General features: G+C 33.2%; 1 protein-coding gene across 1 annotated transcript in view; it reads right to left on the bottom strand.

Moving 5' to 3' along the window:
* Positions 1–1,335: 1,335 nt before the first annotated feature.
* KPNA5 (karyopherin subunit alpha 5) overlaps positions 1,336–21,210 on the bottom strand; it is a 43,634-nt gene continuing 23,759 nt past the window's right edge. The window contains exons 9-14 of the mRNA XM_030316224.2: positions 15,545–15,708; positions 13,645–13,723; positions 11,908–12,033; positions 11,196–11,323; positions 7,990–8,168; positions 1,336–4,903 (exon numbers count right to left, since the gene is read on the bottom strand). Coding sequence (XP_030172084.1) covers positions 4,716–4,903; positions 7,990–8,168; positions 11,196–11,323; positions 11,908–12,033; positions 13,645–13,723; positions 15,545–15,708 — 864 coding nt within the window. The 3' untranslated portion in view covers positions 1,336–4,715. The remainder of the gene's footprint in view (positions 4,904–7,989; positions 8,169–11,195; positions 11,324–11,907; positions 12,034–13,644; positions 13,724–15,544; positions 15,709–21,210) is intronic.

The following is a 21,210-nucleotide window of genomic DNA, read 5'->3' as shown; positions in this document are numbered from 1 at the left end:
CAGTTCCAGCAGTTTTTTGATGGAGTCTTTTGGGTTTTCCACATAGCATATCATGTCATCTGTGAAGAGTGAGTCTGACTTCCTCCTTGCTCATTTGGAGGCCTTTTCTTTTTGTTCTCTGATTGCTGAGGCTAGGACTTCCAACACTGTGTTGAGTAACAGTAGTAAAACACTCACTGTTTAAAATTTTTTTTTTTCAACGTTTATTTATTTTTGGGACAGAGAGAGACAGAGCATGAACGGGGGAGGGGCAGAGAGAGAAGGAGACACAGAATCGGAAACAGGCTCCAGGCTCTGAGCAGTCAGCACGGAGCCCGACGCAGGGCTCGAACTCACGGACCGCGAGATCGTGACCTGGCTGAAGTCGGACGCTTAACCGACTGCGCCACCCAGGCGCCCCAAAACACTCAATGTTTAAATAGTAGGCACTTTTGGGCATTACACATCAAACTGTCTACTGTCTCAAAATTAAAATGGTTGTGCATTAACTACTGAGCATTCCAAGTTGTTTATTTGGTGGGGTTGCCCCCAGTCAACATTTTAGTGCTGGTGGTGCTTTCCAGCTAGTACGATTATTTCAAAGTTTTATTTCATAACAAAATGGAAAATTGGAATGTTAAAGTGCTAATAATAATGATATGATGTAAAGGTCTCCTAAAACTTAAACTACTGAAATATAAAATTTATTTGATGTGCTAAAAGCAGGGAATCATGTACTCACTGAACTTAGTCAACTCTTCAAATATGAATGAAAAGAAAATCAAAGAACGTACATTAAATTGACCAAACACATCATTAAAGGATATACTTAGGAATTTCTGGGAAGGGAATGGCACAGTCTATTGTTTGACCTCTACATTGCACTTTCAGAAATTCATTTGCCACTAAAATTGCAGACTGCCTTACTGGAAGTAAGGTACCCTAAATATAACCGATCCAATCCCTTTCGCTACTCTGTGATTAACATAGTTTCAAATACTGAAAGAAATGAAGCCAGGCAAAGCGACAAGCAGCAGCAGCAAACAAAAGCTCTAAGCTAGGGAGGCTTAGGCTTGGCTACTGTGTGGACCATGTGTCCCAGAGTACATTAAGAAAGTTAAACTGGACATTCCCTCCAATTTCTATTTATCTGGTTTAAAACTCTTCCCCTTAAATAAATGCACAGTATTGCGTTAAAATAACAGAAAAGGAAAAAAATAATCTCAAAACACGTGAAACTGCCAAAGCTTGAAATACAAAGACAGATCTAATGTATAGCAGAATATGTAAGTTCTAAAATAAAGACAACATACTGCTTTATCAGATAGGTTACAAACAACATTCTTAATGGTTTTTATAAAGTAGATGGAATTATAATCATGAGGGCATCTGTTTTTGCTCCAATAAGAATACAATAGCATCAGTAAGAACAAATAAAATAGACACATTTATATAATTGCAATTGTAAAATAGTATTTTATTATTTTTAATATAGTGCTGTAACATTTCATAATATTGCATACTGCTCAAATGTTGGTTTATTTAGTTAGACAAGAATATCCTCCCTTCATCCCACACCCCAGTCAGAATTTAAAGACACATTATCCTTTTAGAGCCCTAGCACATTGTCTCCTAATATGTCACATTTCATAAAACAGTAATGCTATGAACTAAAAGAGTAAAGGTTAACAATTACTTTGATTTCAGTTTCACAAGCAGCCAGGAGATTGCCGAATTCAGAACAGCAACAAAAACTCACTAGACTTTGTAGTAGTTACCTTTTCCATAATGCTCCTTCTTAAGAAAAAATATGAAGGCAAAGGTAATGTTTCTTTTAGTCTTTTATTCAACAAATCAACCTTTATCTTGCAAGTAAGTTTTACAGTTACCAAATGATATTATTTCTGTGCCAGCAGATTTTTTTGTTTTTGTTTTTTCAGCTTTTTGTTCTGGTGCTACCAGTAAGTGAACAAAATGACATTAAAAATTAAGTTCTAGGAACACCTTTCAAAATAAAACTTGTTTAAAAACACCAGGCTAGTGAGTCAAATACTTACAAATATAAAACAAGTAAGCATAATTGCATAGATTAACTAGTAAAAATTCAAATTCAGACAAAATGAAACAATGAATTTAATTAAATCAATGTAAAAGGCTCTTTCAAGTATTTTCTTGGTTTTTTTGCATTAATGTTGTATGCATTCCCCTTTATAACATGTTTTAATTTTTTTTTTTTTTTGGCACAGTTTCTCTTGGATTTAAATATAAGAAGTCTTATTAGGAAAGAAAGTCAATTTTTTTTTTTCCATAAAGGTCAGTGAAGAATAATGAAAATATATTTTGAAGCATTTTAAAAATTATATTTGAAAGGAGTTGACATATATTAAAAAATTCTAATAACAAAGTATTTGCTAGTCTTGGTTCAATAAAGTCATCACCATGTCAATAGCTGGTCCCAACTATTAGATACTACTCCTTGCATTCAAATCTAATCAAATTAATTATCCAAGTAACAGATCTAAATATAATTTTATATTTAGATGCTTATAATATGGTCATATTCTGTATTTAGAGATATAAGGTTTCACTGGCAAAATTTAAAAATTGCCCCCTCAAAAATCATTTTATGTGTGAGGGTGTGTACACACACATATATTATTTTTCCTTTCATAAGAACTACTTTGTTTGAAAGACTTGACTCTGATATTTATTAATATGACTACAGGGTCCTCAAAATAAAAGCAGGCACAGCTGGTTAGTTTATGAATTATACTGCATTATTAAGTTCGGTTGATTACAAAGAGTGGAATACCCTGTCACCTGATACTTAGAACCATCTTACCACAAAGAAGAGTTTACCTCATAAATTCACCATCAATTTGGTAATCTTTGATATAACTACCCTGTTCTTTTGAATACACATAACACAACAACAACAACAAAAACCTTTTTTTACTCAACTTTATAACTTCCACCACAATAAAAAGGGCACAGATACAATCCTCTACTTAACAATATATAAAAGAGGTTTGGCAGATACAGTCAGCATTATGGACACCATTTAAACCTGTATTTTATATCTGTAGGTTTTAAGTGTCTTGCCAAAAGCACAGTTTCATGATACATAATTTACAAAGTGTCATACTAAGTTTTAAAAGTACTCCTATATACATTTTCTTCTTGTAACATGCCTCTGATTTCCAGCAGAAACATTATAAACGCTATCATAAATGAAATCTTTCTTTACAGAATAGGCTATGGATCATATCAAAAATGCTTTAGTTCCCATCTTAAGACAGTTGTATACTAATTTTTAAATAAGTATTTTAGGTATATAATTGGAAATGTAAATAGCCTGCATATAACCATAAATGAAAAGACTGCAGTTCAACAGTACCATATCTGCTTAGAAAGCTCTAACAAGTACAGCACTGTGAGAACAACACACAGACACCCTATACATATGTATCTATAAATAAATAGAATTTTCCCATTGAAACTTTTTTTTAAAAGCTTCACAGTTTGAAGAGGTTTTTGCTGTTAATAGGTAAAACAGATACATTATACTGACCGATCTGCTACAAATGTAATCTAATACACTGATTTACAACAAGCAGCGGTATGACCCTCTCTGTATTATGAAAAAAAAAATCCCTAATACAGATTTCAACTATATTAAAGAATCCTTAGCAATTTTCACTAGTGTCATCCTTTAGTGTCCAAACATTAAGTGCATGTAATATAATTTAACACATAACAAGGTGATTTCTTCAGGATAATTTTGCCATTCAAGTACCCAAGTTTATTATTACACAGAAAGTGAAACTTTTCAATTACTGCTCTGAAAAATCAGAGAAAGAATTACAGTATTATTTTTGCTATGCAGCACTACTTTAGATTCATGATGGCATCTCTATCATGATGCTTTTTAAAATGAAGAGTGAAAAAATAATAAAACACTATTTCAAAAATGGTAGCATATTTGGTCAAAATACAAAATATAATAATATTAATAGCATTTGTATGTTAAAAACAAATATTTAAATGTTGTGTAATCATTTTAATGTGTTCAACATGAAGAACAGCTTTTCTCTTCACAATTGCCACATTTTAATTGATTATCAGTACAATACTTCTATGTTTTATAAATAAATTTTACAGGTTTTTTGTTGTAACTTTTTTTTTTTTTTTTGCAAAGTATAACCTACAGCACAGTGATTTATAATTTAAGGTAACAGATATTTTCACATTCTAATTTAGCTTTTACACTATTTCATGCTTCTGAAGCTTTTTTGTTTTTGCTTCAAGATAGAGGTAGATTTAATAGATTGGGCATGTCAGACTTACTGCCAGAATGCAATTCTGCTAACGCAAAACTGCTAATGCGCAGCTTCCAAGATGCTAGAAAAAATTCAGAACCATTATGTAATACTTTACCAAAGTTCTCCTTTTCAAGCTTAAGTTATTAAATAATTTTATATGTATTTAATTGTTCACAAGTAGATACAAAAAATAGGTAAAACAACAGAAACACAAATACAGGTACGCCAAAATAAAAACAAAACTATAACAAAAGATTGCATCCGAATGGAAACTTTTGTTTTGCTTTTTAAAAGTGCATCAACTTTTTCTTTTCTGTTTTAAGTAAAAACACACCAAACATTCCTACTGACACTGTAACAAAGAAGAGATATCTGAAACTACCCTTTTTAGCCATTAATTTTTCCCCCACCAAGTTAAAGTTGAAACCCTTCCATTGGTGCTTCCTGCTGCTGAAACACGAACTGTTGTTGATTTTCATCCACCTGAGGTACAATGCTGGGATCATCTTCTTCTACACCAAAGTAATGTTCAATCAGATCAAAAGCCTTTTGGTAAATTTCCTGATTTTCATGGCTTTGCAGAAATTCAATTTTATCCAGACCTATTATATACATATATATAGAAAATTGTTACACAGGTTTCAACATAAATTTGAACTGAAATAATGAATCCACAGCATCTGTCAGTTCACTAGCAATGGGCTGTTATTTTTATCTAATTTTTGCATATACTGATAGCTAACACCATTTATGCCTTAAACTTTAAGAATGAGAGCATGAGGCAGTGCGGTATGAGGAAGCAGCACAGGCCCAGGGGTAAAAACATCACAGTCTTCACTCTGCTAGCTGTGTGATTTTGCCCAAATAGTTTGGTTCCTTTGTAATTTAGTGTCTCAATTTTAAAATGACAGTTTTAGATTATGTAAGTCCACAGGTCCTTTCCAAAGTAATTATGCTAAATAAAAGGCACAAAAATGGAAAGCATCAAAACAAAAACACACCAAAAGGTGAGCAAACTAACACACACACATTATCTCAGAGAATGAACCAGAAGATACCAATATGGAATGAATACTATTTGCAAATCCAGTGCATCTATTATATAATTTACCAAAAGTACAACCTATAAGTGAAACTGAAAATGTCTATTTTTACAAGATAAGCAGAATCTATAGCACTTCATTTCATTGCTTCCAAGAAAAACAATCTACACACAAGTCTCAGTGATACTGAAAATCTTTTTCATTTGATTACAGATGAACCTCTTCAATTGTATTATTACAGGATAGTATTGGAAGTACTAGCCAGAGCAATTATGCAATGAAAAGAAATTAAAGGCATCTAATTCAAAAAGGAAGAAGTAAAACTATCATCATTTGCAGATGACATGGTTTTATAATAGAAAATCTTAAGGACTCCACCAAAAAAACAGTTAAAACTAATCAATGAATTCAGTAAAGTAGGAGGATACAAAAACAGTGTAAAAATCTACTACATGTCTATAAACTAATAACAAACTATTAGAAAGTGAAATTTAAAAAATAATCCCATTTACAAGTGCATCAAAATGAATAAAATTCCTAGGAATACATTTAACCAAGGAGGTAAAAGACCTGTGCACTGAAAACTATAATGAAAGAAACCGAAGACGACACAAATCAATGGAAAGATATTCTGTGCTCATGGGTTGGAAGAATTAGTACTGTTAAAATGTCCACACTATCCAAAGCAATCTACAGATTCAATATCATCCATATCAAAATTCCAATGGTACTTTTCACAGAAACAGAACAAACAATCCTAAAATTTGTACTGAACCACATAAAACCCCAAATAGCCAGATGCAATCTTAAAACCAGCAAAGCTGGAGGCATTATACTCCTGGATTTCAAACTATATGACAAAGCTATAATAATCAAAACTTAGTTGCATAAAAACAGATCAATGGAACATAATAGAGAGCCCAGTAAGAAACCCACATATAACATCAACCAGATTACAACAAAGGAGCAAAGAATGTAACATACAATGGGAAATAATAATCTCTTCAAAAAAATGGTGCTGGGGGGTCGCCTGGGTGGCTCAGTGGGTTAAGTGACCAACTTCGGCTAGGTCATGATCTCACAGTTTGTGGGTTCAAGCCCCATATCAGGCTTTGTGCTGACAGCTTGGAGCCTGTTTCAGATTCTGTGTCTCCTTCCTCTGCCCTCCCCTGTACTCTCTCTCTCTCTCTCAAAAATAAATAAACATAAATAAAATGGTGCTGGGAAAACTGGACAGCTACATACAAAAGAATGAAACTGGGCCACTATCTTATACCACACACTAAAACAAACCCTGAATGGATTACTTGAATGTAAGATCTGAAATTCTAAAACTCCCAAAAGAAAACACAGCTGATAAACTCTTTGATATCGGTCTTGGCAATTTTTGGATTTAACACCAAAAGCAATGGCAACAAAAGTCAAAATAAACACATGAGGTTACATCAAACTAAAACGCAAGGTTACTCTTCCTTGTGTACAGCAAAGGAAGCCATCAACAAAATTAAAAGACAACCTACAGAATAGGAGAAAATATTTGCAAATCATATACTTTAAGGAGTTAATACCCAAAATATATAAATAACTCATAAAACTCAACACCAAAAACAAACCATCTGGTTAAAAAATAGGCAGAGGATCTGAATAGATATTTTTCCAAAGAACACAGATATCCAACAGGTTGAAAAGGTGCTCAACCTCACTAATCATCAAGGAAACATAAACAAAAACTGCAATGAAATATCACCTCACATCTGTTAGAATCAGTTCTCAAAGACTAGAAATAACAAGCACTGATGTGAAGAAAACAGGACCCTGGTGCATTGCTGGTAGGAATGTAAGCTGATGCAGCCACTATGGTAAACTGTGTAGAGGGTTTTCAAAAAATTAAACTACTCAAAAAAAAAAAAAAAAAACACCATATAATTTAGCAATTCCTTTTCTGGGTATTTATCCAAAGAAAACAAAAACACTAACTAGAAAAGATACCCACACCCCCATGTTCACTGCAGCACTATTTACAGTGGCCTAGATATATAAACAACCTAAGTATTTACTGATGGAAGAGGAATTAAAAAATTGTGGTATACATGTATATAATAAAATATTATTCAGCCATAAAAAGAATGAAATCTTGCCATGTGCGACACGGATGGACCTTAAGGGCATTATGCTAAATAAAATAAGTCACACAAAGAAAGACAAATACCATGTGATCTCACTTATATGTCAAATCCAAATATACAAAAACAAATGCCAAGCTCCTAGAGGCAGAGAACAAACTGGTGGTTGCCCGTGAAGAAGTTGGCAAAATAGGTATGAAGGAGGTCAAAAGGTACAAACTTCCAGTTATAAATAAGTCATGGGGAGATAGTGTACAGTATGGGGACTATACAGTTAAGAATATTTTATTACATATTTATTAAGTTGCTAAGAGAGTAAATCTTAAAAGTGCTCATCACAAGAAAAAATCTTTATACCTATGTACAATAATGGTTGGTAACTAGACTTACTATGGTAATCATTTTGTAGCATATACAAATATTGAATCATTATCTTGTATACCTAAAACCAACATAATGTTAAACAGCAATTAAATACAAAAAGAATTGACTATAATGATAAATTTTGAACTGACTGCTTACCATATGCTTCTTCAATGAGAGCACAGTATGGATTAATGCCTATTCCATTTTGCTTAGATTCTTGTTCTCCAAGACGTAGAATATTTTCAAGTCCATTTAAAGCCACTTGGACTATTTTAGAATCCATAACAGTCAATAGGTCACAAAGGGGTTTAATGCAACCTAAGGCTACCAAATACCTTCAGAGTAATTAAAAAAAAAAAAAAAAAAGTAGAGGAAAAAAATTTTAAAAAGACTTAAATATTTACAACAATGATAGGAAAATATTCTTTAGTGAAATGTTACATAAACAATTAAGAAAAGTACTCATATATAAACTCAAACATGAAAACATTTAAATATTCATCTACATAGGAACCTGAAACTTCTTTTTACTCTCCTATTCTCATTTAACATAATTAGTCATAAATGATATTACAAATATTACAAAAAGATACACATAAGCAAGTTGGTACTTGGGTCTGTTTTTGCATGGCAATATGAATACTAAGAATAGTGGCTTCAAGGTGCTTTTTTTTCTTTTTTTAAAGGTGAGCCTATGTACACATATCAGGGTCACATGGGAGTATGCAGAAATGGAGAGGGAAAAGGAACATTTAAATCAAATTTCCCACAAAAACAATTGTAGCTGATGTTCTAAGGTATCTCCTGTGTTTCAGAAGCACAGAAGGCTTCTAGGAGCAAAACAGGCTCTGTTGTGAATAATTTTAACATATAATATTCACAAAAGTTATTCTACTCATTTTTTAATACTTTGTCCTTTTCTAGTTTTTATTAGCTCTTTTCCATTCTCTATAAGATAAAGTAACTGATTTATTCACTTGGCAAAACGTCCACTAAGCATAAAGGAAAAAAGCATGTGCAGAAGCCAGAATGCATGGCTTCAAGAGCCAAATCCACTCCTTATTAGTTATGTGACTTTGAGTGACTGCTCTGTGCCTCAGTTTCCCCATCTTTAAATGGGGATAATAACAGTACCAAGCTCAGAGTGTTGCTGTAAAAATACAGTTAAGAATTCAATAAAGTTAGTTTCCACTCTCTTTTTTTATTTTTTTATTTTTATTTTTTTTTTAACGTTTTATTTATTTTTGAGACAGAGACAGAGCATGAATGGGGGAGGGTCAGAGAGAGGGAGACACAGAATCTGAAACAGGCTCCAGGCTCTGAGCTGTCAGCACAGAGCCCGACGTGGGGCTTGAACTCACGGACCGCGAGATCATGACCTGAGCTGAAGTCGGCCGCTTAACCGACTGAGCCACCCAGGCACCCCCCACTCTCTTTTTTTAAAAAAAGTATATACCTTCACTAGAGCACTCACTTGTCATATACTATACTAAAATTGATAAATATATTTGTTGAATGAATATCTCATAGAGGTATGAAGTTAAAGGACATAAAATACATGAAAGTATCTGATATACTCCTGACACTCAATAACTGAAATGATGTAGCACAACAACTGGCAATATCAGATATTCAATAAATATTAGTGGTATGCATGCTGAAATTAATCTAAGATCTCTTCCCATATATGTAGTATTAATGAAATGGTGAAAATGGTTAGAAAAATAATCACCTTGGTTTGGACACTTTATTCACACTAATAAATCTAAGTAATTACATATGGACGACATAATAATGAATATAAACTGAAAAAACACAACTATTTATAGGTGAACAAAGAAACTTTGGTACCCAAAGCACATAAAAATAATATTAGTATATAAAAAAATGCAAGCTAGAACAAAGGAAAGATCTTGTTTTATTACTGCTTATATTCATAACATAATGAAATGGAAATGTAATGAAACCAGTAGAATGGAAAATAAAAAGGAGAGATGTTATCAACATGTAGAAATATAAATCTAAGACAGCAAGATATAGTACAAGTGTAGGCAATAATAGACAAAACCTTCTCAGTGATTTGTAAAGTAGCTAGTAGCCTGACTTCTTCTTTTATAAATTAAGAAATAAATAAAATACTAATTAGAAAATACTTCCTAAATAGGCACTTCAAGAAACCTAAAAAGTCCTGAGTTTCCAGACAAATCCATAGAACAAGAAGATTCTGTAGGAAGTTAGGCTTTTAGACAAGTGCAAAGTAGAACCTTGCTATGGGGGAAAAGAGGGTAAATGCACAAGATAAAAAGAAACTCAAGAATTCTGATCGTAAAAGCTGTGATGATTACACATAATAATGATAACAGCAGCTAATCTTAGTAGAGAATTTAATGTTTAAGCACCATGTTAAGCATTTAAATGTATGAATTACATTTAATTATCAAGATACTACCATAAGTACTATGTGTTAATCAAATTCATTTAAAAAATGAAGAAACTGGGGTGCTTAGGTGGCTCAGTCAGTTAAGTGTCTGACTCTTGGTTTTGGCTTAGGTCATGATCTCACAGTTCGTGGGATTCAGCCCCATCCATGTTGGGCTCCAAGCTGACAGTGCAGAGCCTACTTGGGATCCTCTCTCTCTCTCTCTCTCTCTCTCTCTCTCTCTCTCTGCCTGTCCCCTGCTTGCTGTCTCTCTCAAAATGAATAATTAAATTTAAAAAAAATTAAGAAACTGGATTAAACAGGTAAAATGACTTTGTCAAGGTCATGCAACTTTTACTGAGGGAACAGGATTTGAAAGCATCCTGACTTCAAAGCCCACAGTACCTATTTATGTTGTTAGTAAAATAAACAAGTAAATAAACAATAAAAGGCTTAGATTCAAAAAGTTATCATAAAAAAGAAAGAAAGAATACTAGTAATGAAAAATAAAAGATACCATCCATAGATAAGGCTAATAACCAGTTAGGAGAACATTACTATACAAACAAATGTCTATTTCAATGTATTTTAGATAAGGGATGCTCAAATTCATTAGCCATTTCTATATAATAAAGTTACATGTATGTGACTTTAATGGTCTAAAAAAATTTGCAAATTAATATAGACTGTTCTTTTTCAGATTTTTAATCTCTGATTTTTTAAATACACTCTGTCAAAGAGAATGGTGTTATTATCCTTTAATGAAAAAAAAAAAACCTGTGAATGAATATACCTAATGTAACAAATGCTTTCATTTCACATTAAAATGCTTACTAACTGATTTAGAAATAATGTTTTAGTTTCATCAACAAATAAAATGTATTTAGTACTTCATTTAGTTCTATTGACATTTTAAAAAATATCAAAAAAATTTTTATCATACCTTACTTGTTCTGGAGTGCCTCCTGATGTTGCATTAGTTATAGCCCAAGCTGCTTCTTTTCTGGTGCGAAACTCTGCTTTCTGAAGAATCTCAATCAAAACAGGAAAAATATTTGCATCTATAACAGCCTGAGGAGGAAAAATGATACAGCATAATCAATGCAAATACTGTTTTAAACATATTAGTAAGTGGAGAGACTCATTGGTTTTAAAATGTCAGGCTTTTTGGAAATACCTCTGATAATCTTTCTAATCTTTCAACAAACTTTCATGATTGGAGAATATATTAACAGAATATTAATTTTAAATATGATGAAGTACAAGGTGGATAATTTATCAAAATGGATAATTTTTGACTCAAGAAGCTTGGTAAGATCCTAATAAATCACTACTTAAAAGCTTAGAAAGGAAGATCACTACCTATTTAAAACTAATATAAATCCATCCTTTTTAAAGAGTAGCCATATGTGTCCAGCACTGTGGGCAATTTTATACATGCACGCACACACACACACACACGCACACAATTCCTCACTAGACTCCTACAAATTAATGTTATTATTTTAGAGGAGAAAAGGCTATGTTCTTTAAAATACTTTTCAAGATCTTTTTAAGTAACTCACTAAAAAAAAAAAATCACTGGTAAAATGCTGACTTTTGTCCACACTGACTTATGAAATCTTGCTGTTTTCTTAGATCTGAAAGGTATTTACCTGAATCTGAGCTCTATTTCCAGCAGTGATATTAGAAACAGTCCAGCAGGCTTCTTTTCTGATTGATTCCTTTGGGCTACTCAACAAGTGTAAGAGACACGGTAATGCAGAGCAATTCAAAATTACCTAAAACAAAAATCAGAAATGGAAACAAAGTTTTATGACAAAAACAATAACAAAAAAAAACAAATGAAAAAAATCCACACAAAAATATACTAATGATTTTATTTAGAAATATAAAAACCACTCTGAAAAACTGAATTGGGAAAAAAGGGATTCCTTCCAAAGTAAAACTTAGGTTTTTGCTATCTTCTACTCTCCCTCTTTGCCAAATCTGGTCTAATGCAGGTGCAGAAAGTGCCCTTGTCAAACCACCAAAATGCAAATTAGCAGTACATTCAGAGATGTGCCCTTCAAGTTTAGGAATACATTCAAGAGTTCAACTGATACAACAATTTGAAGAGAGATTTAGTGACTGGCCAGTATCCGACCCCTAGTTTTACCAAATGAAATGATGGAAAAAAAAAAAAAATCAAACAGGTCGAAAGTACCTGATTCTATAAATGTAAAAAACCTCAATGTATACAATAAGGTAATTTTTTTCATTAAAATGCTTATTCCACTTTTCTTTTATAAAATAGTATGTTCTGCTTTGTCTCTTTACATTAATTCCATGGCATAATTATGTTCCTATTTTCAAAATACCCACAATGATTTGCATTAAATTTACTTGGTGAAAAATGCACGAAGCAGTATATGAAAATTCTGCTGAAGAGTGTATGTTTAAAAGGGCATTCTCATTTAAAGAGCTATTTCAAATTAGAAACTATCAATTACTAAGAATTGCCTATTTAATAACTAATGTGTAAGTACCTAAATAGGACTTGAATAAACTAAAACTGAAAGACAATATGTAAATTAGAATAAAATTTATTTAATGGTGGCAAAGGAGAACTGAATGTGTTACAGAGTTTAAGTTCCTATCTTCAAAAAAGACTGCCCCAGATGTAATCTTGACATCACACCTTTTTTTTGGTATGTCACCATTCTCCAAAAGACAGACAGACACAGACACATGTAGTTACTAATCCAGGAAATGTTTCCTTCCATTCATAAACTAGATCTTCAATCTACTAAAAAAGGCCCTCCCATTTCTAACCAATCCCCTTCTAACCTGTTTATAATCAATCACTCTCTCCCTGATAGTTCCTCTTCCAGTCAACCTTATTGTCTCTTAAACACAACTCACACATCTACTTCTATACCTATGGTCATATAAATCTCTTCTGGTTTACTTAAATTCTTCTCCATCTTTAAAATACAGTTTAATTACAACTCCGTTATGGAATCTACAGATTTCTCAGCACAGTGATCTCTTCTTAAAATTTTTATCGCATTTACTGACCAATCAGCTCTCGTCAAACATATACTAAACTTGGGCAATTTACTTTGTTTTAATATGTATTTTCTCCTCAATTTTATCATAAATCCCTCACGAGCCTACCTTCTATCTTATACTTCTTTACATCAATATATATCTAGGATAGTGCTTTCACACAGAGGTATTTGAGGTTAATCACTTATTACCAAGAATATGCTTATTACCATTACATTGTACATGTCTATATAGTTGTGGCAATGCTAAAGTCTTGATTAATATGTAACAAAGTAGTATGAAACTAGGTAAATTTCTTAAAATCCATTATGTTAACAATTTATATTAAAGTCTGAACTCACCTGTGTTTGAATATCATCACCAGTCACAATATTACCAACTGCTCTTAATGCAGGTGATACAACTTTATAATCATTGTGCCTAAAAATAATAAAAATACCAACTTACATGATATATGAGAGTTAAAATTTACCCCCAAAATGCAAAAATAGTACAAAAATACCTGTATACTCTTTACCCAGAAATCCCATTCAAGTTTCACTAGTTACCCCAGTGACACCTTTGTAATAAAGAATCTAATCCAGGATTATGTATTACACCCAGCTGTCATGTCTCTAGTCTCTTTCAATACAAAAAAGTTCCTATTTTTTTCTTTATGATCTTGACATTTTTGATGATCATAAGCCAGTTATCTGTTTTTCCTCCAATGTATCCTCATGATTAAGACACAAATCACCTACTTTTAGCTGGGACATCACAAATGCTATAGTCTTTTCATTACACAGTATAGCATCTGACACCTGTTTTTTCTACAATAGTGGTGCAGAACTCCAGTCAATTAGGATGATGTTTGTCACATTTCTCCTCTTTAACATTACTGTTTTTCCTTTTATAATTAATATTTTGGAGAGGATATACTTTTATACTATGTAAAATCCCATTCCTTATCCCACTTTTACCACTACTTTCACCATTTCTTGATGTGTATTGTTTGAATTATTATTCATATTGTTGCCAATGATGATTTTCTAATACCATTATTTCAACTGTATGTCCTTTCTACTTTATCTATTGATCTACCTACTTATTTTAGTATGGACTCATATTTTATTCAATATGTTAGTTTGGTTCTTGTTAATGAAGAGTAGTAAAAACCAAGATTTCGTGTGTTCAGCTTTTTAATATAGATGTATCTCTACTCCCAGGCTCTTTAAGAGGATAAACACACACACACACACACACACACACACACACACACACACACATTTATTTCTACATCTCTTTATGTTAAAAGCCATGAGTTCACATTCAAATCTCCAGTTCTAATCTAATACCACAAGATTATTCTGGCTTTCCTCCCTTCCATATTTGTATTTCCATTCTCTTAGAATAAGAAACTGGCTTCTTTTATCATAATCTCCCCACACATGACCAATCTTCTGATCTGGCTAATTCATATATATATATATATATATATATATATATATATATATATATTTTTTTTTTTTTTTTTTTTTTTTTTTTTTTTTTAGAGCAAGAGAGGAAGCAGGGGAGGGGCAGAGGAAGAGAGAGAAAGAATCCTAAGCAGGCTCCAAACTCCGCACAGTGCCCAACAAAGGGCTTGATCCCACGACCCTGGGATAATGATCAGAGCTGAAATCAAGAGTCAGATGCTCAACCAATTGAGCCACCCAGCCACTCCAAGAAACTATCTTTTTAAAACAAATTGTCTTACAAGTTTTTAACTTCTTTTATAGAAAATATATTCTTTTTAAAGAAGGTAGCAATAACAGCCCAGCAAGAGAAATACTAACACAAGTGAAATACTAAATGTTTTCACTACATGGACTTTTACATAAGTTAGCTATTGTAATGAACAATTAACTAGATTACAGGTTCTGTAAGAACAAGTACTGTGTTCTATACTTCATTAACAATATCTTGTACAACACTAGAGGCAATAGGAATTCCATATATACCTGCTGAATTAAATCCCTCCCACTCATTAAAAGATTAAAATTAATGAAATATATTAATGAAATGATTAGTTCCAACTAGAGGATATGAGATACAAATTTAAGCATTATAGCTTTTCAGCATTATAGCTGTTCTGAAAAGTGGGGTTGATGGCTTTTTAATCCTTCCTGAAGATGGTGACGCTTGAGATATTTACAAGGCCATTACTCTAACTGCTAGACTTAATACACAATCATACAATTATTTATCATAAATTATAGTTACATCAAAAGTTCCACCAATCTTCGACAGACTCCAGAATCAATGACTGCTTGAATTTTATCATTGGGTCCATCAGAGAGATAAGAAAGGGCCCAGCACACATCTGCTAATACATCTGGGTCACTGCTAAACAATAATCGTGACAAGACATTTAAGCAAGGTGAAACCTGGAAGAAAATAAGAGAGCCAATATTTAACAATTTTCTCTAAGACCAAGTTCCCTTAGGCAAATGCAGAAACTCATTTTAAAACAAAAATTTAATAATACAAAAGTACCAGCAAAATTAACACATTCTATTATTTTAAAATTATGATCAGATATATGAACATATAATTATTTCCAATTAATCTTAAATAAGATATGTGGTAATTTAAAGCTTTTTAGGGTAATGAAATACATATTTGAGATGCTCTATGTTTAAATCATACACAAACACACCCAAAAAAGGCATATCAAAACAGAGGGAAGTAAAAATGTTAAAAGTGTCTAATATAATAATCATGGAATATGATACAACATAAATGAATCTCAACCTACTCATCATATGTACATTATTGGAAATAAACCTAATAACAGTTGAGGATTAAAGGTGTAGAAAATACAAAAAGAAATCTGAAAGGTTTTTAAATGGAAGTCACTACTAAACTCTACTTCTTAATGTAATGAAACCCTGAATCTTCAATTACACACACACACACACACACACACACACACACACACACACACCAGAGACTTAAGCCCTCTAGCATTAATATTACAACTAATTAGCTGTGCAATGAGCACATTACTTCATCTCTGAGACTCAGTTTCCAATTCTGTGAAACAAAGGCTGAATTAGATAAATTTATGATCTTTCCTTTCTTAGGTCAGACAGACCTAGATTCATTAGCTGTGTGACCATGGGCAAATTACCTAACATCTCTGAAACCCATTTTCTTCATTTATAAAACAGGAATAACGCAGTCCTGTTAAATTATAAGAATGCACATAGCATCTTAGAATAGTGCTGGCATATAGTAAGCACTGAGACTGAGATGTTGGTTGGCTCTTTTTATTGCCATAATCAGTATTGATTCTATATTCCTTAAAGTTTTTTTTTTTAATGTTTGTTTATTCTTGAGGGAGAAAGAGAGAGAGAGCATGCATGTACACACACACATAAACACACACACAGGGGTGGGCAGAGAGAGGGAGACTGAATCCTAAGCAGGCTCCAGGCTGTCACGGTGGAGCCCCGACGCAGGGCTCAAACTCATGAACCGTGAGATCATGACCCGAGCTGAAATCAAGAGTCAGACACTTAACCAACTGAGCCACCCAGGCGTCCTTGAAGTTTTTTTTGTTTTGTTTTGTTTTGTTTTTTATCAGCAACCTAAAGTATCCCTTCTATCTCAGAAAAGGGCTGTATGCTAAATTTAGATATGCTACAAAAAAAAGAGTAATGATAGCTTTTTCATGCTTAGTATTTTATTTTTATTAAAAAAATTTTTTTAAATGTTTACTTATTTTTTGAGAGAGAGAGAGAGAGAGAGAGCAGGGGAAAGACAGAGAGAGAGGGAGACACAAAATCTGAAGCAGGCTCCAGGCTCCAGTTGTCAGCACAGAGCCCGAGACACGGAGCTCAAACTCATGGACCGTGAGATCATGACCTAAGCCGAAGTCAAACGCTTAACCAACTGAGCCACCCAGATGCCCCTCATGCTCTAGTATTTTAGATGAATTTTCTCTTTACCTTAATTAAAATTTTTTTTTAATGTTTATTTTTGAGACAGAAAGAGACAGAGCATGAATGGGGGAGGGGCAGAGAGAGAGGGAGACACAGAATCGGAAGCAGGCTCCAGGCTCTGAGCCATCAGCCCAGAGCCTGACGTGGGGCTCGAACTCACGAACCATGAGATCGTGACCTGAGCTGAAGTCAGACACTCAACCGACTGAGCCACCCAGGCGCCCCATCTTTACCTTAATTTTAAAGCCTGCCAGGACATAAACTATAACCTTCTAAAAATACTTATCAATGTTCTCTGCTGGGCCATCTCCTGTAAGGATGACCCTAGGGCCCCGGAACAAGAAATAGTTTCTTTACAAAATAGATGTGTTTGTAAGTTAGTAAAACAAATCTGCACAACTGGATCCTTCCTGAACAATCATGCCTTCACCCTTGCCAACCACCTTCTCTTCCTTGAACAGAGAAATGTGTAAATTATTTTTAAAGTAAATATAAATTTTTGAGTTAAAAAATTCAGCATAGCTAATCCATATCTTTGTACTGACTTAAAAAACAGTAAAGTGCGACATATTTTTAAAGGAAGCAAAATAGGGGCGCCTGGGTGGCGCAGTCGGTTAAGCGTCCGACTTCAGCCAGGTCACGATCTCGCGGTCCGTGAGTTCGAGCCCCGCGTCGGGCTCTGGGTGATGGCTCAGAGCCTGGAGCCTGTTTCCGATTCTGTGTCTCCCTCTCTCTCTGCCCCTCCCCCGTTCATGCTCTGTCTCTCTCTGTCCCAAAAATAAATAAACGTTGAAAAAAAAAATTTAAAAAAAAAAAAAATAAAGGAAGCAAAATAAAATTATTTCTGATTCACTGTCTTCTCAGAACAAGGAAAAGAAGAAAGAGAAATACAAATTCTATCTCTGAGGAGTGCAGTGGACATCTGTAATCCTGCCCGTAATATATTGGGGACATGATTATAAATGAGGAGGGAAAGGTGGCACCTCAATGCCTGGAGAGGTAGCTACCAATAAGAAGGAAGCTTAAAAAAAAAAGAAGAAGAAACCTAATTTATCATCCAACTATCATCCCAAAGATCTCAAGAATCAGAGGTACCAGGTATCACAGAAAACACAGAAGAGGAACAGTGGTAAAACAGAAAGAGCTTAAAAACCTAAATGGGAAACGGGTTAGACTCTGGGTCCCTACCATATAGGTAGGTGTCTAATATTCTCAATGCTACCAAAGACTAGAGGTTTATTTTAAGGAGAAGCTGAACAACAAAAAGTGAACTACAGAAACTGAACTTTGGGGTATCAGGCATAGACAAGGTTGAAATAAAGCACAGGACCAGAAATTCCAGAGTAAAAGTTTACATACTGGCTGAAGAAATCCTCTAGCCCTCTTCCAATACCCAATTCTCACATCTCCAGTAGTATTATCTATATACCACACCTCAACCCAATCTATTTACTTTCCAGCAGGAGACTGGAAAATCGTCTCTGGAGACAGTATGATCTCAGAAAGCATACTGAAATTTGGAGTTCCTCAGAGAAAACATGGTTTTGCTGTCCAATTACTCTGTAATGAAGTCCATGAAATGATGAGTCTAAACACCCACCTATCTACCCATTTTCCATTTAGCTTTTACTGCCTGCTTCCTAAGTATGTCCAGAGTACCCAAGACCACCAGTTAAATGAGGAGATCCCCCAGTAAAAATGAGACTAAGACAAACAAACCATAAACAAAACAAAAACATACAAAAAAACAGAGACACCAGAAAAAAGAAAAGCTCAAAAAAACTGTAAATCCTCACAGATACACAATTTGCTAGGTCCATAAAAGAAGCTTATAGAAGAAGTCTATATAAAAATGAGCAGAAAACAAAACAAAACAAAATCTTGAAAATATAAAATATGATTGTAAAAATAAAAATTTCAAAAAAAGTCAACGATACAGGAAAAATCTCTCATAGAAAAATCACAGAAAATGTACGCAACAAAAGTCTTAAGCCCTTTTAATGTGAATTACACTATAAGCTTGGGATATATAAGTAAACAAGAAGAGACAAAGATTCCTAACTCTAAGGAGTTTATATTTTAATGGAAGATTTTTTTAAATTAATATATGTAAAAAATTTTTAAAACACATACTATGTTAAAGGATGCTGAGGAAAAAAATTAGATTAAAATGTGGAAGTCGGTGGCTGGAGGCAGTGACAGATTACATTATTATATATAGTAATCAGAGTAGAGCTCATGGAAAAGGTGATTTATAAGCAAGCATTTAAGGAAGAAAAGGGAATTAGGTACATATTAAGCAGATACTAAGCATTAAGTTGTAGGCCAATGGTTCTCAAAGTGTGGTCCATGGACCCCCGGAGGATTCCTGAAACTTTCAGGGGGCTCTTTAATGCCAAAACCATTTTCATAATTATTCTAACACATAATGGGTCTTTTTCACTTTGTTGACATTTGTACTAAAGCTACAAAAGCAATGGTGGGTAAAACTATCAGTACTTCAGTATAAATCAAGGCAGTAGTACCAAAATGTACCACCGATCTTTGAATTTTTTACCTCCACATACTTAGAAGGGGAGAGAAACCCAGTTTCATTTAAGAATTAACTTGTAGAAACAGTAAAAACTACTAATTTTATTAAATCTCAACTCTTGAATACATGTTTTTTTGAATACATTATAAGATGAAATGGGAAATATGTACATACACATATATATACATATAAAATATATTTTAAGGGGCACCTGGATGGCTCAGTAGGTTAAGCAGCTGACTCTTGATTTAAGCTCAGGTCATGATCTCATGGTTCATGAGTTTGAGCCGCTTGGGATTCTGTCTCTCCCTCTCTGCCCCTATCCCATTTGTGCACTCTCTTTCCTTCTCTCTCTCAAAAATAAATAAATATATATTTAAAAAAATAATTCAATACTGTTACTAATAGGGAAAAAGGAAAAATCAAACATGGTATTTTAAACTAATTATATATTTACAACTATCTCATAATTATTATTTAAAAATATACACATACAGATGCACACTATTTTAAAAGCAGAGGAAGGCAACAAAACCCCACACGCTTAAAAGGAATGTATTTTAAAGAAAGAAATTTAAAATGAAAAGCAATGCATAAACCAAAGTTCACGGAGTAAAATCTCAATTAAAATAGCATTTTTAAGAGGTAAAATAGATTACTATGATTGCTAAAACCATAAATATAATTAGCAAGCAAATTCTACATGCAAGTCTAAACATATAAATAGCTGGTGAAAGATTCACCACCATCAGTTGAATGGACCCTTATCATCTCCTTAGATAAAATATGAACATTTTCTTTCCTTCCAATTCTATAATGACCATGACAAATAATCAGCTTTTTTATATAGGTTTTTTTTTTAAGGCTGTTTGGGGGGTACTTGTGTACCACATAACATTCTTTTCCTTGTATTATACACAGTCCAAATACTCATTTCTTCTTTCACTATTAAAGTGAAAATTGTAAAAAATCCTTTTATACTGAATAAGGCCATTGTTGCAACATTGTTTTATAATATGCTTCCTCGAGGAGCTGTGGTACAACTTATGCAAAACTTTTCTAAGATATATATCTATTAAACCAAATTTCTGATTAAAATAATAATTTTGTTCCTCCTTTTAGCATACTTTACTATGCTTTAAACCAGCTCTTTAGTCATATTATGCACTTGTCAACAAACATGAAATAGAATAAGCATAGATGGTAGTATAAGAATTTTATGAACTATGATTGAACCCATAACATGCTATGGGGTGTGGAGAAAGATCAACAGAATCATGGTACCAATGAGATTTTAAAGTCGTGTTGGCAGTTCACATGAAATGTGGCCAAATCATCCATTTTTAAAACTGGAATGGTTAAAGCATAAATGAGAAGGCATACTAATTTATGCATATTTTTGAATAAGG

Source organism: Lynx canadensis, chromosome B2 (assembly GCF_007474595.2).
Source record: "Lynx canadensis isolate LIC74 chromosome B2, mLynCan4.pri.v2, whole genome shotgun sequence".
Taxonomy (NCBI): domain Eukaryota; kingdom Metazoa; phylum Chordata; class Mammalia; order Carnivora; family Felidae; genus Lynx; species Lynx canadensis.
This window is presented reverse-complemented; position numbering and strand designations above follow the sequence as displayed.